Raw genomic sequence first — 23,266 nt, forward strand, 5'->3', positions numbered from 1 at the left:
TATATGATACACATGCTCTGGGATTATTGATTCCCATCTCATACTGCATGCGCATATCAGTTTCATTTGTGTATCGAGCCACTGTCTGCTAGAATTTTGTTATAATTTATTCTTTTAACTGTGACAGTTGACTCTAGACTATTCTGAATTTACAAATTTCAAATTGAAACTCTGGTCAAAATTAATTACATTACTAGTAGGAACTATAAACTCATTACAGAAGTGTAACGCTTTTACCGTGTTCTTCGATGGAGTTCTGGTCTAATATGTTTTGAGAGTTCAATCTCGAAAGTGTGATTCATATGCGGCAAAAACTAGACTCTCAACAAAACGCGAGTAAAATTTGAATATTGAAGTTTGATTCCACATGAGGAAACCATCAATAACAACAAGCTCTCCTTTCGAGGACATACACATTCATGATTTCAAAAATAACCAAGCAATGGCGTAGACTAGCACGGCAGATTATTTAAATACATGCAAGCAAAATCCACACTGCTGACTCAACCTGTCGAAAGACAAGTCCAAGGATCTTGGTGGCCAGTGGGTAAGACAGGCCAGAGGAAGGCAGGGCTAAATAAAGCTCTTTGATTATGGATTTTCAGTGAATGAAGCGATGGTAGCAGGTGGTTTCTATAAAACACTGGTTTTCTCGCAATGCTCTGTCCCCTTGTTGTGTCTGTTGTCTCGTTCATGGGTCTCGCGCAAGTTGCCATAAGCTGGAGGGGGTTTATACTATTCCTTCTTCGGATGTAAGTGCTAACTCACGATATTGATTGACCCAGGCACGTTGACAAGGCGAGTTTTGAAGCCGGACAACATTATTTTCAAGACCCAATTATTTTCAAGACCCAATTATTTTTACCGCCTTTAGAATCATGTCAAATGATACTTCAGGCTCGCCACGGACGACATTTTCCCACACATGTTCTGGGATTCTCTCAATCTCGTCCATAATTCTCCAGTTAGGGCTTTGTTCAGCCTTAATCCATTTGAAATCTTGCACCTGGTCCCACATGTCTGATTGGTTTTCCTTTGTGGATCTTGAAGCCTATATGTAGACAAGTGGTTAGTCTTAGTGTCTCTAAGTGGCGATTATGTATTTGTTGGTTCGTTCAGTGGCGAATTGGAGGTGCTGGGGTTCATGGGTTGAGTGGAAAAGACGGCAGGGATAGCACGTGGAGAGTAGCATACATAGATTTCTGGAATGTTCCCGAACCGGATACCGCTGCAGTCTTCAATGATTGGTTTACTGGAACAACTGAGATAGACATCTACATCCTGACAGTTGTGCATTCGAAATTGATGACATGTGACCACAATAACGCTGTTCTTGACCCCGGTAATATGCGCAGGGCCATTCACTTGCCCACAGAGAAGTAGACATTCGGTGATGTCTTTTGTGATAAGGCTAGCGAACGGCTGCTCAGTTGTAGGAATTGACATATCGACAACGCAATGTTGTAAAGAGCTTACGGAGGCAGGTGTGGCAGCATTTGACGCAGAAATTGGTAGCACCACGTGAACACCAGTATGCGAACTCACAGATACAACAGTTGCGGACCCCGCAGCGGTGGAATATTTGGTGGTAGAACTCTTGGGACTGTTGGCGCCACCATTATCTAGAACCCCAGGATTCTCGGTAGTTTTAAGCGGGGTGGAAGAGTTTTGTTGAAGAATGGACGTGCAATCATTGATGGGAGTTGACGAGGATATCGGTGATGGGCTGGCGGACGACTGAAGCGAATTATCATTGGATCGGTACCCAGGAATGTGGCGGCGACCCTGAGCAGCTATCTCCTCGGCATCTGCTAAAGATATCGCAGAGGGATTCTTGCGAGCGGTTTTAAAGGAAAATTTAGAGCGCGGCGCAAAACTCGCTCGTACATCCGCAAGTTTGTCTTCGAGCGCTTTGATTGCCTAGAAGGTGTTAAAAAGAAGATCTCAAACCATGTAAAAACGGCTTGGCAACCCAGAGAGCCACCCATGAAGCTAAAGACCCCAACCCCTCAAGAATAGATAGAGATAAATGTAAGGAAATCCACTTTATCGCGGTAACGTACATCAGCGTATATCCGCTGGTCATATGGTGGAATGGAAGCTGACGCATCCTTCACTTCGCTTGAGAGTCGAGCAATCCCAGCTAGACAATGATCGATAGCATCAGCGCGTTCTCCTCCAATCAGCGAAGTGGCACCCAAATGGTCCATTTGCTCCTGAAGAGCTACAGATGCAAAATGAGGTTAGCAAGAAAGGCGTATAAAGCTGATAACCGCATGAGACCCAACCCCACCTGTAATCTCATGCTGAAAATAGCGGAAAAAGCGGTCTTTCAGCGATATATCCGGTTTGCTCTGTGGATTATGCTCATTGGGCAATTGTTCTGCGCTGGTGACGGCCGGAAAGGACATTTGGATATTCAATGGTTGGAAGAATTTGTATTTAGTTATGCGAAATCCGAAATCAGGGTATGTAGGTTGTTTCTAGCTGAACATGCGGTAGAAGATACTGGCTACCGGGGATTCAGTGGTATCATTGTCGACTCGAAAATAACTGCCGCTGAACCAAAAGCGGACAGAAATCTGACGAGGGGAACGCTGGCTTCAATGAAGACCAAGGCACCAAGTCTAGCTCATCAACTAAAACACACGAACTTTGGCATAGAGACAATATCGGCTATGGGATCAACTTGCTCAACGGAAGTGCCAGAACGAGTTCCGTGTCTGTCTCCCGTTGTTTTGAGCCCGTTCACTTGACGAGGTAGGTTTCGTTTAGATCTTGACGTAGAGTTGGGGAGATTCCTCGGTGTGCCGGAGATGGAGGTTGTGTTGGGGAGACGGTGATAGATCACGTGATATAGGGTTCATATTTATAAAAACCTTCCATAAGAAGGTTCCAGGTTGACATTTTAGTTACCAGTTCCGGGATCCACAAGCTGAAAAACAAAAGTCAGAAGGCAATATCAACTTGCTTCGGGACCTGCATTGCTGTCCCTGATCATATCTGATCAATATGTCCTTCCGGTGCAGCAGGGGGCATTTCTGGGACTGAGTTGACGTGCAGAATTAACAAATCCCCTGACTTGCTGTTCGGGAAGTTGACACTACACCAGCTCACAACTTATACAGAACTGCTGTCAATCAATTTGCCTACTGCTCTGACTAAATCTTCAATTCTTAGCAACATTTGATTTACCAGTCGCTCCATGATTCATCTAAGTGAAGAAATAGATAGAAACTATTGGCGAAAAGTTCATGAATCATTCTGGAGCGTTCTTGAAACCAGGGTAGAGATATCCAGCTCTCCTGACTATTAACTAAATCTTTAAGCTACATACTGGTTGATTCCATGTGGGATTCCTTGTTAAGCATCCCTCTTGATGCCGAAAATGACGTTCACTGTTAAACGCCGGAATCGCTGTGCGGCTCGCTGCCATTTGATAGGTTGAACATTGGCATTCCCTTGATGTCGCACACAATTTGAAGCTACATGATTTTCACACAGCATCTTCTTCAACGGACTTGTTTCTAGAGAACTTTACTGAATAGCAGAACGTCATTTCCAAATGGTTTCATTCTTTTCAGGCTTCATTGCAGCCTTCACTAGCTGGTAGCCTTGAAATAGTACAACATCTTTTTTCAGCTCCTTCTGGATGGACTCCGCAAAATCAGGTCCCCCTTGAAGCCCTTAAATATACAATTCCGCCTTGCTGTTTGTTATACCACAAAATTCATGATTTTTTTGAGCACACAGTTATGGGGCTTGACCACACCTGGGAACCCAAGTTACGGACAACATATGAAGCGGGATCAGGTCGAACAATTTCCGAATCCACCATCACACGGGTCTGAAGCAATTTGTCGTGGTTGTATCGAGAGGGTGTTTCAAACCATGGCAGCTGGATTAACTCTATTACACCTGTGCCGCAAGCAGAACGGCTACCACTATTTTCTAACTAGGTAGCGGGATTAGGATAATTCGAACTCTTGAATACTCCGTCCTGCGCGAAAATTCCCCTCATGTTCATATGATGCAGCCTACGACAAGGTTTAGTCATCACAAAACCCGACTTCAAAGGCACAGTTACGCCTCACAGTCTACCACCCGATGACAAATTTCATGACTGTGGTTATGGTGTTACCCAGGCCTGCCTTCGCGAAATCTATAACATTGGAAACTTCATGGCTACATCAGATCCGCGAAACAAACTTGGAATATCAGGTTACCTCGAGCATTAAGCTAAATGTGGAGATTTGGAGCTTTCCTTAACAACAGTTCGCGTTCGCGCCGGAACTAAACGGGAAGTTCTTTCGAAGTAGTTTCAATCAATGGAGGGCTGAACCTGCAAAATTCAAGCCCGGTGTCAACAGAAGCCAGCTTGGATGTTTCAATATGGCATTGCTCTTTCCAACGCAACCTCGGTATACTATACTATACGACAAAAGGGCGTGGCCCAATGATACCTGATCTGGCTCTTCATGATGAAAAGACCAATACAAAATGAGCAGGACTTGGAGCAGTTGCACTATTTGCTCTCCCTTTCGGACGAGGAGTTAACCAGCCCTTCTTACCACTTCATACGGTGAAAATCAGCGCACAGTGCCTGAAAAATACGCAAGGGCCACCGGCGATTTGTTTTCCCAACTAGCCGTATCACAATTTTTGGATAAATTGGGTGGTCAATGGGAAGGCCTCTATAACCCTACTGGTCGTGGTTTTCCTGATGTCGCAGCCCAGTCGATGGATTTTATGATTGATTATTGACCATACGAGCAAGTTACAGCAGGAGGAGCTAGGTTCGTAAATTGATCCACTCGATCTCCCTGTTTTCACGCTTACAGTTGAAAATTTCAACGTGTCGTCTACCCGCACTTTCTCCCTCTTGCCCTCTTCTCAGCTTCAGCTGCTCTGTTTGCATCCACGATAAACGCATACTGACTATTTCTACAGCGGTGCCACGCCGATGTTTGCATCAATTATAATCAATCTGAACTCAATTTGTCCAGCTGAAGGAAATCCTGTGCTTGAATTTCTCAATCCCTTACTTTACAGCCTTCGGGGAGCAGGTTTCAACGACATTATCCACGGTCGCTCGGGAGGATGCACTGGCAAGTCTACCGCTTCCGGTCTATCCGCGCCACATACTCCAGGAGCCGGTGGAATGCAACTGTCGGATGGGACCCTGTGACAGGATTAGGGACGCCGGATTTTGGAGCGTTAGCAGAGCTAGAGAGAGCTTTATGAGAAGTAAGGTATTTTCTTTTTCTCTTTTTAGCTACGTTGTTGGTGTGATATATTTATTCTTGGTGCATTTCTGCGAGTGAAAAAAACTTACCTTTCTCTCTTGGACAGCAACGACGTGGTAGACATGATTTCCAAATAATCGAGTATGTTTGATAAGAGCATGCTGTTCACAGGAAGGACATTGATGCATGGAATTTATCAAACCCAGCATATATTCATGGTTAGTTATTATTTATGAACGGACTACATTAAAAATGTACATGGGCCTTGCATCTATGAAAAGGAGAGGTTTTTGCACAAAATCACGACTTCACGTGACAAGGAAGGCTTTATCAAGGGATCGGAAAATCATTTTTGCGACGCCAGGATCGTTTGTTGAACTGATCCCAAAGCTGTGTTTAAGGTATCTAAATCCCGAACAACCTTCATCTGACTTGGTTTCACTTCGTTTCTTTGCCGATCCACTGAGGTATATCGGTCATATATTACACCAGACTCATATCCACGCATAGACCTCTTCAGTAGCATTCTTCGGCTCTCGCATCATGGCGAATCACGAGCTCCCCGCGATCATCGCAGAGCTCCAAAGTAAACTCCAAAGCAAACAGTTAGGGAAAGCCACAGAACTCCTCAGCAACGCAAAAAGAACTCTTCTCCAATTGAATGCCCTGGTCCCTATGCCATCAACCCCTCCCGAACTCATCTCACTTGCCCGTGAAATCTTCGAACTAGGCGCCATCGCATCCCTCCGCATAAACGACTACACCTCTTTCACGAGATACTACCAGCAGCTACAACCGTTTTACGACAAGGAGCGAGAGTTGGAGGCCACTGGAAGCGCGTCTGTGGCACAGCTAAACCTGAAAACGAGCCAGAGAAGCAAGATTACCGGCCTGTATCTGCTCTATCTGCTGAGTCTTGGCAATAATACCGATTTCCATACTGTTTTGGAAGGACTGGTAGTGGAAGCGTCGTTGAAGGGGCAAAATGTCGAGGATGACCCGTTTATTAGATATCCAGTTGAGCTGGAGAGAAGTTTGATGGAGGGGAGCTATGATAAGGTGTGGCGGGAGACCAAGTCAGAGAGAGTGCCGTCGGAGGATTTTGGAATCTTTTCTTCGGTAAGCGCCTTCTTGAGATTGCTCCTTCATAATGGACTCTTATGGAGAGGCAGGGAAAGAGGGGGGTTTTCCTGTTAGAATGGCTTCCCCGCTAACATCATATGTCCAGGTCTTGGTTGGCACAATCCGAAGCGAAATCGCCGATTGCTCTGAGAAGGCTTACCCATCCCTCCCCATATCTAACGGCAAAAACCTGCTGTTCCTCGACTCTGAAGGGGCTGTTGTTGAATTTGCCCAAGCTCGGGGTTGGATTCTTAGAGATGGAAGAATATACTTCCCTCAACCAGAAACAACACAAACAACACAAAACTCAGACAAGGGTATCCTGCGTGCTGGTGGTTCGATTATCGAGAATGCAATCGGGTATGCCAGGGAATTGGAAACTATTGTTTAGTTTTGGTTATTGTTATTCTTGTTTTCTTGCTGCTAAAGCCTTGTTAGAAGCCTTGGCTGGGTATTGAGAAATTTAGGGTGAGGAGAAGAGATACACTAATGCAGCCTTAGCCATATATTGGTGCCTGTTGACTTTATTCTCATGTTTTCTAAGCGAATTGTTCCTTTCTCATTTTGTTACTTCTGTCGCATAACATAACGCTGCTAATAGATGAGAATCATTTATTCATGACCTCCAATATGATGTCGATCCGCTGCATTTCTAAGGGCCATTGTCCTGGCATAATGCACATCAACCTTACAAGACGCAGCGTGGAAAAGAAGATTAATTGCCATGCTTATACGTTCGCCCTCCACACACATACCCGTTTATCGTAAAAACTGCTTGAGACACAGAGCAATTTCGAATCCCTATCCGTCCGCTGAAGTTGGTCCTGGCCTCCACTCCCATGCATAGCTCCAGACCCAGCTCCGCCGTTACCCCTCCACACATCCGATGCATAATTCATACTCTCATGTTCCGTAAACTCTGCTAAAACTTCGATATCCCACTTAACAGCCAACAGCCCCTCTTCCCCACCAGTCGAGCATGTAACCCTTACAATCCTAGCCCCAGCGTGCATACAGCTAGCAAGAATCAAGTACGACCGTACCCTTCTAACGTTTAAATCTTCCTCCGTCGTCAAGGGCCCTTCTTCCACTTCAGTGATCACATTTAATCTCCAAACTCCTCCACCCAACCATTTCTCTGCCAAAACTTCCCCCCGTCCTGCAAACTTATACACACGAAGGTATTCATCATAGCACCCTGTTAGCAGCACTGTCTTCCCAGCATCACTGAATAACGGTAAGATGGCCGTGATCCCTGCCCCATGATGCTTCCCTCGATCACTGATCTCCCTCGTCTGAATTAGGAATTGACCATCAACCAACAACTTTTGGCCCTCGTCATTCCCGTCTCCATTCACACCCCCATCACCTGCGAATTCATGCACACGCAAACTACCAAAGTCATCCCCGGAAAATAGCATTAGGAATCTTTTGCCGGATGATGACCTACCACGATGGAACGTGGTGTACCAAACCTCTATAGGCTCCCCTGGTAAGTCTATCTCCGTCATCGTTTCTTTGGAAAAGATGTGGGAGGGGGGTTGAGTATGAAAGATGGAGACCCGGCCATCTGAGAAGGAGACGGCGAAGCCGTCTGTGGCTAACTGGTCATGACTATAGTTATGACCCATAGTTAGGTGTGCTGGTGGAAGCCAGGAGAGATAGAGAACCGATGTGGCTAGGTCTTCGTGGACAGGGATTGTAGTTAGGTGAGTGATGATGTCGGGGTTTGATGCTGTAGAGTCATTGTTCTGTAAAGACTTGAGGCTGTATAAAGAAACAGACGCTACGCTGGTGGCGATTGCAATTAAGGTTGGATCGCGGGGTGAAAAGTGCAGATCAAAAACTGCATGGGGAAGGGACACTTTGTGTATTTCAGTCCTGTTATTATCGTTACCAGAATTTCCTAATTAACAATTTGTGTGAAGCGAGTTCAGGTCTTAAAGGAACAAATTATGATATTTTTGTATATATATAAAATCTTACAGTTGAGGAGATTCGGGATCGAGTTTGAAAAGTTGTATGCTCCCTGTTTTTGTTTGTTGGGGATTTGCGAGACCCTTCGATGGTGTTTCCGATAGGAGGTATGTCCCAATAACAAGATAGTCAGGGGCTGCAGGGCAGAATTCTAGACAGCTGGGAGGCTGGTCAAGGAAAGTTGTATGTTGTGACGGTATATCCGTCATCATAAACGATGCAACGGTTGTAAAGAGGGGCAAATTCACGCATATGCGAATATAAATAAATTTGCTATTAACATGAAGTTATATCCTTTGGGTACATGGTTTGAACAGAAAAGTATTGAAATTGAACATGGGATTTCTGCTTCATAAATTGTTCAGTGATAAATTGATAACTTTTTAATGTTAAATTTAAGTATTCTAAGTGTCTACTTTCCAGGAACTACTTCATAGGCACTGTCAAGAGAAAGCTTAGTATTGAACACCAAACTAGCTAGAGAGTCAACATTATTCATACCACTTATTTCAAGGGGATTGATAAATACACTGCTACCTGACTAAATACCCTTCTCAAAATATACCATTCTAAATAAAACATAGTGTATAATACTCAAAATAACAAGTGTTTCAATGTACTCTGTAGTTAATTTGCGCATGATCTTTTCAATTGTTCAACTCAAATTTGTTTACTCTGAGCACTTACTCATATTGAGAACTGTGCACATATAACTAAAGAGAGGTCAGATGATAAAAACATTATCATCATAATAATTTCTCTTCATAATCAAAGACTCTAATCTCTTCAAGTCTTGCCATTTGTTAATTATTTTTAAAGCACCTCAAAACATATCTGCAATTCTCAAGTCTAAGATGTTTGATGATGATTTGAATAATTTTCTAAAAAAGCCATTAGGATTTGTTAGGGTGTTGTTGGCTGGCGGGGTATGACAGTCAGTGACATCCATGCGTAAAAGGCTGCCATTATTAATATCCTTGAATGTGGATTCCACAAGATCAGGCAGGAGAAACGTGCTAACTCATTCGTTACTTCATTGAGACTATGAAATATCTAACATTGGATTTTAATTGGTGACGAAGCCATAGTAATCGAGCTTGAACAGCAAGCATCTAGCTTCAACATGGTGCATTACTTGAAGAATAACTCATCCGAGATCCCTATCAACCATTTACCGCCAGGCAAAAAGCACGCAACAGGATGGCAGGCATTGATGTGGACACGATGAACCTTGATCCCATGCAAGAGGGCAAAGGCAGCGCTAACAATACCGGCACCAGCACCATCAACGAGAGCAACCAGACAACATCCTGGAGCGGCGCACCGCAGCAGAAACCATTCCATTAATTCCTTTCGGGCCTACCACCCAACACCACATCCTGCATGGGTTCTTGGATTTGGATCATGAATGACATCGCCCCTAATCCATCACCTTATTCCAATGAAAATACTGCCAATCTGACAAGTCATGGTGAATATCTTCTCAGCACCTTCGAGAATAGCTAATGGGCGTTAGATGCTGAATTTGAACACCAAGGGCATTCGATGTTGACGCGGAACATCGACATGGAGGGTCGCAAGCTCTATGCAAAGATCTTACAGAGTGCTTGTGAGAACAAAATCTTGACGGGCAAATGGATGTTGTTCCCATCTGTTCCCATCCGTGAATCAAGTTAACAGCGTTTGGGGCATCATTGCGGAGGCGATGGCAAAGGGTGAGCTGGGAATTGGGGCGAATGGATGGTGTATGGAATTGTTGTATTTAATAGCTCTTCTAGAATGCGTAATACTGAATCGAAGTTTGGAATGGCATTGATAAGACCAATAACAACAATACTGGATTACTCAAAAGCACTGGAGATATGCCGGCTTATCCATGAGCCGGATTGACTGAAGATATGCGAATGGAAATGCTTCATGAGACATGCCCAAAGTTTTGGGATGCGCAATGTACGTTTGTGTAGTTGCAAAAACTTCAGGATGGAGAAGACAAGTGCTTCCGACATCAACGCCGGGGCGGGTGTTGGCAGCCGGAGATTAAGTCATATTACCAACACCGCCGCTCATGCAATAGTATTGGTATCGAGTCGACGACGCCGCTATGGGATCCTGTCGCCATATAAAGCCATAAAGCACCTCAGCTCCTGTTGTCACTACAGCGGGAGTTAGAGGCGTATGACGATAGTCAACTCGCGAGGTGCGGAAATGGTGACACGGTTGGTGATTCGTGTGCCTGCGGCTAATCCTGAAATCTGTTTGTCGATAGTAAGGGAAAAGCCTATTCCTCTTTCATCATGATTTCCTCACATGCCTTTCTCAATTCATCAACTCCCTTCACTCCCTGCCATTTCGTCAATAGCCATTCCACCTCCTTCCAATCGTTCCCTGCCTCTTCTACCTTCCCATCATCTAAAAGCCACCTAAGTCTTCTCGGGCAGTCTAAAACCCATTTTACCGTTTCCTTTTCTAGATTTGGCCCATCTTTACTCGCTTCCTTCTGATCGTCCCGTTCCGATACAGATTCCTCCTTCTGGCGAATTAGCGTCGCAGCAGTCTCTACCACAAATCCCACAGCAGGTGCTAGTGTTTTCGTCATTACCATAGGCTGACCTCGCTCCTCGATACTAGCCCGCATTTTCCCAATAGTTTCCACGGCCTTTATTAGTTTCGAGTAATTGTCGTATACAAGAGCTTTTCGTTCCCCGTCCAGCGTTCGAATGTCGCTAATCAGTGAGTTTTCTGCCTTGAGAATAGTCGAGAGAGAGGATGTGGAGAGTAGTCGGGATATATAGGCAGACGGATCAAAGTTAGGGTTGTCAAGTTCGACCTGTGTTGAGGGAGAAATTGGATGAGTTGATGCATCGTCATGACTTCCACTCGTGGAAGCGATGCTTCGGGGTGAATGATTTGGTTGAGATGAATCTGGGCGGACAGGTCGGAGATTATAATAATCCCGTAACGCAGCTCGGTTTTTCCGGTGCGTGAGAGACGGAGAGGCCGCACGGGGAGTTGGGGTTGAGGCGTTGCTGGCGGTAAGATTGCTGACTTCAACTGATGGCCGCCGTGATCCAGGGGGTGTTGGAGTTCGAGCAGATGTTATGGAGGGTCGCGGAGATGATATAGTAGACATCTTACGCTAGAGATAAATTTTGAGCGCGCTGTTGGGTGGTTTAAACAGAGAGGGAATCCCCAACGTCTGATTCGAAGTTGTCACTGTTGTCCTGGAAGTCGAAGATGAGATCCACCAGCTAGTTAACTAATTAACTTTGGCCAACGTAATCTCTCGCGTCAGCAAGTCTGCAATTCGTTACGACACACCCTCTACTGGGACACCAAATTCAACTTCAATTTATTTCCACTTCTAATTCATTCAATGTAACTATGTACCCCAATAAGGAAACTAAAGAGTAATAATTTCTAAGCTGAAAATCATATAAAAAATAGTGTTATTATTTTAGATAGTAAATTGTGATTATTTATCAGCATAATGGTATGTGTTGTGTAAAATTTTCTTACTGGCAAGTTTCACTTATTTCCCTTCTTCAAATATTTGCAAATCACTAACCATCAGCTAATATCAATATTGGCCAATTATGACTCTGATATACAGTGGAAAAGTGCTTTCCAGCCATCTGATACCCAAGGAGCTATCATTATGGCTCTGACTGCAGCATCTCTATGCCCAGAATGGGCGTAGTATTTACAAAGCTCCGATGCATCAAGTGTTCCCTTGGGGGGTATATTTTGGAGTGCAGTTTGTAATGCCATTTCAGCTGGGTATGGCTCAGAAGACGCTGCGGACAGTGCAGCCCATCCCTGTGGCTGGTATGGTGCAAGCATTACGGATGTTTTAGCTTCTTGACACTGGCTCAGCTCTTTTGTTCTATCAGACTGCTTTGCAAGTCCAAGTCTGACAATTCCTGCGAGGAGTTTAGTGATTTTCACCCGATCGTGGATGCCAACATCACTTATTCGCATTTCTTGCAAGTCAGATTCGACTGCTTTGATTGCATCCTCATCAGCATCCAATAAAGCTATGACACCCAAAAGAGTAACCGCGCCAACATGTGTAGGGTGCTTTTCGATACAATCCAAAAGTTGCACCCGAGCTGCGTCTCTCTCCTCTTCCCCACCCTTAGCCCACAAGACTTGTGCCAGTAAACATACTACATCAGGTGAGCTCTTTGCTTCCTGCAAAGCATCGCGGAACATGTCAATTGCCCTGTCCATGTCTTCGAGATAGAAGTAAGCCAGTCCGGCTGTCAGATGAGATGAGAGTTGTAGCTTTTGATTAAGTTCAGGGTAAAACTCATCTATGCCACCCTCGGATGATAGGCTTAGAGCAGTCTCAGCACTTTCAGCAGCAGCTTTATAGTCCATCAGAGCTAGCTGTACCCGAGCTGCATCTGCTTTTGCCTGAACAAAGCGTGATAATGACGACGTTGACTCTGATGATTTATACTCTGTTTCTAAAGCGGTGCACACATTTTCAAGGCTCGAATTAGCAGCGGTATAGCTTCCCATTCTCTCAGCCAACAGGGCTGAAAGATGTTGAAATGGGAGGTTGGAGGGTGATTGGACACGGAGTTGGTGGAGTGCAAGAAGGGGTTGAATGAGTTGTTGAAGCTCTACATTCATCGTGGAATCGGAGTTTAGGTAATCAAAGACTGATACTGCATACTGCCTTTTCGGGAACGTCAATGCTGAATTTCCTAGTTCAAAAGCGTGCGTAAAGAGTTCTCTGGCCTCCGTTACGTCTCCAAATAGTAGTGCAAGCAAGCCCTGTCCGAGCCACGGATGGGCAAAGTCCGGATCCGTTGACTGAGCCCTCGTAAACGCCTCGTTCGCAAGCTCATGGTCATTATGAAGAAGGTACAACGCACCTAAATTCGTCCACACTTGAGGACTTCTATCGTTTAAATGGAGACTTCTGACAAACGAATGTTGGGCGACTTTCGGGCTAAGGAACGTTGTCACTACTCCAAGCGCATTCCAAAACTCAGAATTGCCAGCCTCAAGTTCGATTGCTCGTTTGAAACACCGCATGGCTGTTTTGAGGAAAGGTTTGTTTGTTTTCGACTTAACATCATCTTCCAAGCATACGTATGCACGATATTCTGCCCATCCGAGATTATACCATGCTATTGCCTGTGCGTGTTTGTCACTAGCGGATATGGACACGGCACGTTTGTGAGCAAGAATCGCAGCATGGATACATATGTTTGGTGAAAAATCATCTCCGGAGCTCGACTTTGTAAGCAGCGAAACAAAGTCTGTCCTCACACCATCTTCATCTGCGAGCAACTCGAAGGATGCCACATCAGTTTGACTTTCAATAAACTTTTTGTACTCTGTGATAGGCATGCAGGATGCCTTTCCCCGAATCCAGGAGAAGGTGGAGAACGCATCGGCAATTGACTTCCATAAGTTGAACGCATCGGGATGGCGCTTTGCGATTGACATGCCCGTTCTGATAGCCTTCCTCGCACAGTCAGCCGCTTCACCGAACAACCCCAACGTGACACACTTCCACGCATTTTCAGTGAGAGTCTGCAGAAGTGCGATCGAGACACCAAATTCGTCAGGCTTTATTTTCAGAACTGTTTCGTATCTCGTAATTGCTTCATTGTATTCCCTTAGCTCTCTCTTCACGTTTGCAAGCATATACTTCGCATACCAAACTTGACCCCTCTCAGATATTGGAAGATTGATCTCTAATGCCTCTGCATGCTCAAACGCCTTCGTGGCTGCGATATAACGACCAGAGTTGTGGTAGCTTTCAGCCAGCCCGACCCAGGACTGGTAATCGAGTGGGGATATTCGTAACGCTGACTGGAATGCCCCTATACTTTTCTGATATTGTTGTTTGCTTATTTCTACCACACCAAGGGCTGCATACGGCCAGCTATGGCCCTTGCGTTTCGAGCCCGGGGAAGGTTTCGCTCTTCCTGAATCCACAATTCTTTGAGAGATTGCTTCGACAATATCCCAGGCTCCCTGGTCTGCAAAATCCCTGGCTAGACGCTCTGCAGAATCTATCTCGGCAGGGGAAAGCTCGAAAGCTTTATGGAAGCAGCGGCGCGCTCGTTGTCGGTCCTTCTTGTAGTCTGCATAATATATTCCAAGGCTGCTGTAAGCTGGTGCATAATTCATATTAGACTGTATGGAACCGAGAAAACTGGCGTAGGCCTTGGTGCGATCTTTCCTAGCCGCGGGTGAAGGATCTAGTTCCCACTGACAATATCCGATCCGGTACAAAATCTCCGCTTTGAGAGCCTGGTTTCGCGTACCTGTTGATTTGATCATGGCTAGAGTTTCTTCCAAACCATCTAATCCTAGCTGGAGCTCTCCATTATGAGTTTTGCACCAGAACAATTCACTTTTTACTTTAATATTAGTAGGGTCACGTTCCAATGCCTGTTCTAGAAAGTCCACTGCGCTGGTGTAATCCTGATCCTCTTCTAGAATTAGGCCAATCCCAAGAAGACAACTAGTGAACGTAGGTCTGCGCTTCAATATGTCTTCAAATATCTGTTTTGCTTCCGGGTGGTTCTTTGGTGATTGGTATGTGATTAAAGCGTTGGCAAGAGTAATATTCACTGCGTCGGCGACATTGCGCAGCTTTAGTCCAGTTGTACATTGAACATCTGTAATGACAGCTATACCTCTGCGAGAGACGTCAACAGTTGTCTGGAACTCGTCTAGCGACAGATAGAACTGCCCCATAATCCTGTGAGCAAGAATTGAATCAGGACATTGTTCTAATCCCTCTGCCATCAATAGCAGGCGGTCTCCAGAAGTAATTGGACTGTTGGGATCGTTTGAGTCGGTTTTGTCTAGGTCATCCTGTTTCTCTTCATCCGACTTCAGTGTTTTGGGAAACGGAGAGATATCACTTTCAAAAAATCCACTTAGTACTTTGCTTAAACCCTCCTTAGGGAATAATGTTAGAAAATCCTGTAGCATGTTGAGATCTAACTCTGCGAGATCATCTGCGTCTTGCCACTCCAAAACAATCTTCCAAGCAAGAAGAAATGGATGCTTGATAATGACCATTTCCCGCGCAAGACGCAGTACTTCTTCACGCTTTTCATTTTTTTTCCCAGTGGGGAGCACTTGAAGAAAGTCATAAGCCCGCTGCAACAGCTTTTCCTCATAGTTCCGGCGAACTTCATCATCATGGGACCAATTGATAATCTCACGGTAGAAATTATCCAAGTCACTTCGTTGGAAGGCCTCACGTTTCACTTCCAGAGTCACCTGGTCAATTCGGGCACCTAATCTAGTCCGCCTCTCACCAATTTCTTTGTTGATAAACTCCTTTTCTTCGGCTTCGCATAACTCTATTATACGAAGATATATCTGGGATGGATGAGGGACGGTGCCCTCGAGAATATCATACAGAAAGCTAGTGGGTAGTTGAAGCTCTAAAGCCTGTTTGTATTGCAACTTAGAACCAAGTTTCCTAGCCAGCGTAACATATTTCTGGACGGCAGCTTGGCATTTAGCTTTCTCATCGCTAGAACCACCATGTTAGCAAAGGGAGTTGGATCACGATTGGGATGATGGGGGAACACACGCAGCAGATAGTATCTGACATAGTCTTGTCACCGCTTTGCGATACTGATCCAAAGACTTCCCACCTTGGTTTTCATACAACGTCAGTAAGCCCTGCCAAGCTGTTCTGTCATCGTCCTTAATTGAAATTGCCTTTCGATATGAAGCCTCCGCCCCCTCGATATCATTTAATTTATAAAGCGCAAGTCCGAAGAACACGTGTCTGTAGTAAGCATACTAATTAGTAAAAAGATATATACCACTGTGGATAGCGCTTCCACATACGCATGATAGTTCTTCGGCTCTTTATCGCAAAACTCTCTCGCTTTCCCAGCGGCCTGCTCGAAGTCTCCAGAATCCAAAGAGGTCCGAATAGACTTCAGGGCTGCCTTTGTAGACATTATTAATTGTACAACCAACTCCGATGTCGGTATGCTGTGGCATGACTCAGTTCCCTTCTATCTCTTCGGCGTATCCAGAACAATGGAGTTTGTTGTGGCGGGATGTCTGTTTGCAAGTGAAGAGTTGTGATTGGGACTGCGTTTTCGTGCTCCGTGTATTGTGTGTCGTATCTCGTATCTCGTATTGTCGACTTTTGGATATTTACATTTGCGCAAACAAGGGAGGAAAAAAATCTATAAATTTTGACAGTGTTGCTCTGTTGCTAACTCTCCGTTGAAGTTAAATGCTGTTAGTATATAACAGCCATAACACGTGACACACCCACATTAGATAGTTGATGTTTGCCCTGCGCGTGTATATAGTTCTAGCTAGCTTACACTCTCCCCAACAAAAGATTCAACCATCTTATAGAATAGCCCGGAAGCATGTTTTGATGAAAAAGCACTATTTTTTAGCCAGATTTCATTGTGTATGATAGCAATTAAATGAATTCAAGATTGATTCTTAAAAAGAAAACTCTTTTTATATATAATTGACAAATTCTTCTAAATTACTCTTCGTAGTAAAAAGTATTTCTATTTATGAAAAAATCAATCTTTTGATTTAAATGAAAAAATAGCTTTTTACATCATAGTTTGAATGAAAGAAGTTTATAATCTCATTCAAAGACTAAAGCATGTGTTTCTTAGTATATGAAGAAGAGCAAGATTAGAATTTAATTAACTTAGAAAATAAATAATATATTAAATATATAGTAATAAAAAAATTATAAAATAAAAAAATCTATAATAATATAAAGCATATTATGAAAACTTATTAGTATTTATATTTTAAGCAAATAACTGAATGATAAAAATAAATATATAAAAATATAATAATTATAATTATTGATAATAATAATAATAAAAATAAATTTTTTTAATTTAATATTACTTTTATAATTATAATATATATAATTATAAGAATAATTAAAATTTTAACTTTTAAATTATAGTAAAATAATATTTAAATGATAATTTTATATAACTAAAAATTTTTATTATAACACTGTTATTGATAATATAAAATAAAATTTATTTATTTTAATTTTTAATTATATTTAATTACTTAAGTTGATTCACTTTGAATCTTAACTATTTATATATAATTGTTTATTCATTTATTCTCATATTCTAATTCTCAGTTTAATATTCTTATCATAGCTATCTAGTTAAATAGATGAATTGAGCTTTTATTTTATTATTATCATATCTCTAGACTAAGTTATAATAATAATTCATTACAAATATATATATATTTAACTTTGAATAATTTTATATCATATTTAAAGCTTTATTGAAATTAGTTCTTTAATTTTTAAATTATTATTTTCTTCTGTAATAAAAGAATATAAATAAATAAATAATTTTTAATATAATAAACTAAATATTAAAAAAAATTGATAATTAATATATTTAAATAATAAAAAATTATTAAATAAAGAAAATAAAAAATATATTAAAATAAAATCTTATATAAAAATAAAGTTTAAATAATATTAAAAAATAAAGTATAACTTAATATATATATAAAGTATATTTTACATTAATTATACTTATAAAAAAAAATCTTAACTTTTTTTATTTAATAACTTATATAAAAGCTTTAATGAGAATAATATTAAAAATAAATATAAAAAATTTATAAAACTAATTTTATATAATTCAAAGTAAATTCTCTCAGATGTTAATATTTAAATATATATATCAATATTTTTAGAGATTTTTATAGATTTTATAGATTTTATACCTTTTAAGATATAATCATATCATGTAATATATATCAATTGAAGTGATAGATTAAAAGTATTAAAAAATATATCAAATATTATATATATAACTTAGTTCAATTCATGAAACTATGTCAGTTAATCAATATCTATCAGATGATTATATATAAAATTACCTTTCTGAAGCAGGAGAACAAGGAACTGAAAGCTGCAAATACAAACAAAAGAGAAAGCAAAAAGAAAGCGTACATATGTAGTTCAGAAGAGTGCTTTGAGAATTGAAAAAGACTTAAGTTAACATATAAAGGGTTAATAAGCAAGAAATGAATTAAGCTTCTAACTGTTAGGCTCAAGCGCCCGACCGAGCCCGACCGAGGCCCGGCGCCCGATTAGACTCAACGTCGGATTAAGCTCGGCGCCTGATGAGGCCTAATCCTCATCATGTGACCATGCGACCATGCGGGTTGTTATATGTGGGATGGTTAAACCTTCTATTCGGAGGAGCTAGCTAGGTTATTGCTATATTACATACAAGCGATCACGTGTGGGCGGGGCGGTCGCTAGGGCAACGCCACCCAGGCGGGCGCCGCTACATTGTAATCCAGGCAGCCCCCAGCAACCCCCTTTCATCCCATCAAGCTTAGTATTCCATTATATAGCAGTTAGCAACACAGAGAGTTTCCTTCTTATGCAGCTCGCATTCGCTCCCTAACACTAACTCTGAATCATGGAAACATACAACACTGTAGTGTAGTTTGTGTGATATTATTAAACATTCTGCTCATATATGAGAAAGCTGATTTGTAAATAATTTTTAGTATAATTAATCTATTTTTATTACGTGGTTGTTGTTCTATTTAATTATGAACATGTAGAATGATGGATGGCTCACTCGCCTTATAGATTACATTAACTAAGTTAATGAACCAGTGAGTTTGGTAAAGATTGAACGTGAATTGAATGTGGTAGTTGAAGGGCAATTTTAACGCTAGCCTTGGTGGCGTAGATGTTTTGCTCCATCTGTATAAATCCCAGCTTATACTTTATGGATGTATCCAAGTCCAAAAGCCATATTGAATCTCTCCTGAGACATGCTCGCGTGGGGAATCAGGGGAAGTCCTAATGAATAATTGGTTATGCTCGACTTTCGTCGACATGTTCGTTCCATAAAGCTCTACAAACTTTTTGACTGCAGCTAACAACTGGTTAACTAACTACGTTACTAGTTACTTGAACTTAAAATGCAATCGGGAATAGTGTCCATACCACACAACGTTGGATCAGCATCCAATTTCGGAACCCTCAAGCGGGGTTTTCCCAACACTGCGAGCTTCCCCTAAAGCTTGACTTATAACATTTTAACCATTGATAGTGGACGTATCCCTATAATTTAGCTAAGCCAGGCGATTACACTGCTTCATGAGCATTTTATAATCATATATTTAGTCAGAATAACACCCAACAGCCATATCAAAATTTCCCTTAATTTTTATACTTACTATGACCTATTGAGCTACTACACTTTACTGTACAAAATATCCGACGCCCTAAATGGACAGATTCCGCAAAAGGTGCTCTGATACTAGGGGGAATACCCGAAAAGATAGACAGAGCAATCATTCCCAAGTCGTTGCAACTTTGGGATAATTCCTGCTGTTCATGCCTAAGTCTTGATAAATAGCATCATCGTCTGTATGAACAGAGAGTGTTAGCTAATCCTAGCCTTGCCTTACTCATAAAGAACGGGAACCTGAAACTCACAGCTCAGAGGAGACACCCGGACTTCATTCTCATGCTCAAGTGTCTCAATTTCCATGCCAGCCTCTTCTGTTCCCAATTCATGATGGGTTCCTCCAATGAGAAGAAACTGCGCATTAGGATAATCGAGGAATTCGGGCCGCAACGGCACCCAGCGCAAGTCGCCAAACTCTTCCCGAACCCTGAAGTGATTGTTACCAAGAAAGACTAACAAGGACCAAGAGTTGTCAAAATTTTTTGAGTGGACTTACTTCTGTGGATATTCTGGAGGGTTAGGTAGCCGCGCTGTTCCCGGATACTTAGGATTTTTCGCACTTGCAATGAAACTCCCACAAGGCTTTAGACCGATATTCTTCTGAACCTCACTTAGCTCCGATGGAATAGTCAGGTGGTACACTAGGTGCGCAGCATGATCCCTCGTGGTGATCGCATACACGCCTTCAGCAACGGGAGTTGCCGCTGGAGAGTGAGTTGTCCCCTTCATTACCGTCTCCTTCTCAGCGGCATGAAACGAATCCCGAATTTCTTTTGCCGAAGAATGGCCTTTCTCAACGAAACCCATACATTTATCGCGGCTAGATTTCGGAAAAACCTTTTTGGGTAGCACAAGCAAGCGGCAGTGCTCACCGACGCCAATAGGGCCTTCGTCCAATTTTGCGTCGCGGGGGCAACGGCCGCAGCACGATGAAAACTTCGTGCTATCTCATCAATGCTTTCCGGCTCTTCTACACTCACTTTGCCGCGGAAAAAGAAATAGATGATTCCCTTCTCAAGGACGTTGGATGGGAGGTCACTACTCTCCCCCGCTGCCTTCCCAGTGTTGGGTTCCGAAGGTATTTCTTTAGTTTCAGGTTCCGCAGCTTCCTCCTTATTGGGTTGCGGCTTTTCGGAAGCAGCGGGAGTGGGAGCCTCGGGTTCGTCCCTGGGTTCTTCTTCCCTCTTGACAGGCTCTTTAGCTTCCATCTCCCTGACAGACTTCTTGATTCCCTCCATCTTTTCTGGTTCTTTAAGTTGTTCCATCACTTCAGGCGCTTTAAATTCCTTGATCTTTTCCGGCTCCGGAGTTCCTGTCATATTTTCTGGTTCATTAATTTCATCTTTCTTTTCCGCTTCTTTAGGCTTCTCCGTCGTGTCTGGCGCTTTATCTTGCTCTGCTGTTCCTGTCTCTTTAGCTTCCTCTCCATTTTCTACCTCCATACCATCGACCCTCTCTTTGGACACTTCAGCTTCGCCATTGATAATTTCCGATTCCTTTTCATGCTTAGTAGCTGGTGGTTGTTCTTTAGCTCCTTCGGGCTTCGGTTCCTCTATATCAGTCGTGACTTCATCCTCCTTTCTTTCGCGCTTCGGTTTGGAGGCCTTATCTTGTTCGGTCGCCTTCCGTTTAGAGCCGGCCGTCTTCTTTGTCCCAGCTTTGGCACCTTGATGCAGCGCTTCATTTGCCTTGACCGCTGCCTGGCGAGTCGATGTTCTTATCGGCATTGGAACCAATCTATCCAAAAACTAGAGTAGTTTGGTGAATCGAAATGTAGGTATAAGTTCACTGCGGAAGGTGAAAAGGTGACAGAGTGGATTGGTGCGAAGTTTGTCAACATTTGCCATACTCTGGGCTTATAACCTGTTGGCACTGCTGAGCAACAATTGACGTCATGAATCTTTGTCTGGGGAACGAATTCCGGATCGATATAAAGTTGTAAGTCAGCATTTAGATCACGTGATATTTAGAGGTATTTGGTATAACTGCTGGCCCAGGTTTGCAGAAAAGGAGTAAATATTCGATATATCGATTCCAATATAATCAATATAAATATCCATATGCAAATAACAAGACAGTAATTAAGACTCATTAGATCCAACCATTGGAAGAAATTTTTGTTCATGCCTGGACTCAACTAACATCCATCATATCCTCCTGTTCGTTGGACAAAGAAGTCTTCAAATCGCTGGCACCTCTTGGAGCATGAGCAGAAGAATCACACTCAAGAGTTGGTTTCTCAGCAGTGTGGAAACCAGAAACATTGCCACTGTATACATGTCTCCGCCTTCGCTTACAGGCTTTAACCCGGGTGAATTCAGTCACACCATGTTCGAGGTCGACAAACTTTATGTTTTCAGGTTCTGAGACCCAATCAGGGGCTGATTGTTCGCTGGACAGTTGTCTCGATGTCCTTTTATTCCCCCATGTCTGACATTTGCTGTTTCCGTAGACTGTTAAATCTGAAGCACAATCTAGCTCTTTCAACGTATCTTCCAACTAGGTTTCCCCAATACTATCAAACTCTGACTCGCTTGCTTCTCTGGGTTTTGTAAACTGAGAAGGAGGAGCAGTCTCGGCTTCTTCATAATCGTATGTGGCGATCACTTCCACATCACCCTCGTATCTAGGATCTTGACCAGATATATCCTCAATCGTAAAGGTGTGGTCGTTCCCATTGCCTGATCGGGAAGAGCGCACAAGGCTGGAACTATTCGCATATTGAGTGGTGCTGCAGGACCCTGTCCTAGTACTGGTATTATACTGCCAGCCAAAATTTATCTCTCGTGGAAGTTTTGGAGATCGAAGTTCTCTTAGAGCGGTCATTCATCAACAACGCATTGGACTGCGTGTATAAAAGATGAACTTTCCCTTTAGATCATTCTAACAATAAAAGGAAAGAAAATATATGTGCATGCGAAAATATAGCCGGAAATTGTACCTCAGAAATCAATATGCAAGGAGACAGCTGGGGAGCGGGGCGGCAGAGTTGTGGAAGGACAGAGGGACGTCTATACACTCTAAGGTTGCAAATTCAAATAGACCTCAAGTTGCAAGCAGCACTAAGTAATCTGTTTAAGATGGACAGGTGACCCAACCCTTTCGATAGCGTCTCTAGTTGTGGAGGGAGAGTGTGGTTAATCGTGGCTCCGTTTTACAGTTTTATGAAGTGTCGTTGGCGGCTCAACTGCGGTGGCCCCTCCGCTTAGTCATCATCATTTGGGCTGGAAACCACAAAGTGTCCACGTTCGAGGAACAGCTTCAGGGAGACAGGGACAGTCAAAATAAATAGCCCGCCATTCTCACAATTATCCACATCTGCCAATTCCCCTGATCTGGTTTTATGACTCTCAATCGATAACCGTTATTTGCTTTGACAGGTGCGCGGAGTTTATATTCGGAGCGGCTCCGGCCAACATTCAACCAAAATGCAGTCCGCCCCAAACATGCTCACGAAGGCATGTCATTCCCTCCTCAACCATTCTCCATATTTCGTTAAGGATGCAGCTAATATAAGAGCGTTATAAAGTTTGAGTCCAAGTCGTCTAGAGCAAAGGGCATTGCGTTTCATCCAAAACGGTGAGCGTGTTCTTGTATTTACCATTTTTCAGTATCCCTCCCCGCTGACATCAACAGACCATGGCTTCTGGTATCTCTTCACTCCTCGACCATCCAGTTATG

General features: G+C 42.8%; 7 protein-coding genes across 7 annotated transcripts; 1 reads left to right on the forward strand and 6 right to left on the reverse strand.

Moving 5' to 3' along the window:
* Positions 1-844: 844 nt before the first annotated feature.
* Positions 845-2,411, reverse strand: PADG_04231 (uncharacterized protein; the record flags this gene model as incomplete). The annotated part of the gene is made up of 4 exons (XM_010761470.1): positions 845-1,051; positions 1,195-1,920; positions 2,064-2,224; positions 2,294-2,411. 4 exons carry the CDS (start codon positions 2,409-2,411, stop codon positions 845-847), a joined length of 1,212 nt encoding a protein of 403 aa, XP_010759772.1.
* Positions 2,412-5,046: 2,635 nt separating this feature from the next.
* On the reverse strand, positions 5,047-5,370 carry PADG_04233 (uncharacterized protein; the record flags this gene model as incomplete). Its single annotated transcript, XM_010761471.1, has 2 exons — positions 5,047-5,182; positions 5,336-5,370. 2 exons carry the CDS (start codon positions 5,368-5,370, stop codon positions 5,047-5,049), a joined length of 171 nt encoding a protein of 56 aa, XP_010759773.1.
* Positions 5,371-5,789: 419 nt separating this feature from the next.
* On the forward strand, positions 5,790-6,759 carry PADG_04234 (proteasome regulatory particle lid subunit RPN12; the record flags this gene model as incomplete). The annotated part of the gene is made up of 2 exons (XM_010761472.1): positions 5,790-6,365; positions 6,475-6,759. 2 exons carry the CDS (start codon positions 5,790-5,792, stop codon positions 6,757-6,759), a joined length of 861 nt encoding a protein of 286 aa, XP_010759774.1.
* Positions 6,760-7,096: 337 nt separating this feature from the next.
* On the reverse strand, positions 7,097-8,554 carry PADG_04235 (uncharacterized protein; the record flags this gene model as incomplete). Its single annotated transcript, XM_010761073.1, has 2 exons — positions 7,097-8,249; positions 8,355-8,554. 2 exons carry the CDS (start codon positions 8,552-8,554, stop codon positions 7,097-7,099), a joined length of 1,353 nt encoding a protein of 450 aa, XP_010759375.1.
* Positions 8,555-10,623: 2,069 nt separating this feature from the next.
* PADG_04238 (uncharacterized protein) lies at positions 10,624-11,475 on the reverse strand (the record flags this gene model as incomplete). The annotated part of the gene is made up of 1 exon (XM_010761473.1): positions 10,624-11,475. One exon carries the CDS (start codon positions 11,473-11,475, stop codon positions 10,624-10,626), a length of 852 nt encoding a protein of 283 aa, XP_010759775.1.
* A 461-nt stretch (positions 11,476-11,936) lies between these two features.
* Positions 11,937-16,303, reverse strand: PADG_04239 (SKI complex subunit tetratricopeptide repeat protein SKI3; the record flags this gene model as incomplete). The annotated part of the gene is made up of 3 exons (XM_010761074.1): positions 11,937-15,864; positions 15,925-16,125; positions 16,188-16,303. 3 exons carry the CDS (start codon positions 16,301-16,303, stop codon positions 11,937-11,939), a joined length of 4,245 nt encoding a protein of 1,414 aa, XP_010759376.1.
* Positions 16,304-19,688: 3,385 nt separating this feature from the next.
* On the reverse strand, positions 19,689-22,411 carry PADG_04240 (uncharacterized protein; the record flags this gene model as incomplete). The annotated part of the gene is made up of 6 exons (XM_010761075.1): positions 19,689-19,762; positions 19,834-20,012; positions 20,082-20,422; positions 20,458-21,333; positions 21,728-22,038; positions 22,102-22,411. 6 exons carry the CDS (start codon positions 22,409-22,411, stop codon positions 19,689-19,691), a joined length of 2,091 nt encoding a protein of 696 aa, XP_010759377.1.
* Between the last annotated feature and the right edge of the window lie 855 nt (positions 22,412-23,266).

The sequence above is a fragment of the Paracoccidioides brasiliensis genome, assembly GCF_000150735.1.
Source record: "Paracoccidioides brasiliensis Pb18 unplaced genomic scaffold supercont2.4, whole genome shotgun sequence".
NCBI classification, from domain to species: Eukaryota; Fungi; Ascomycota; class Eurotiomycetes; order Onygenales; family Ajellomycetaceae; genus Paracoccidioides; species Paracoccidioides brasiliensis.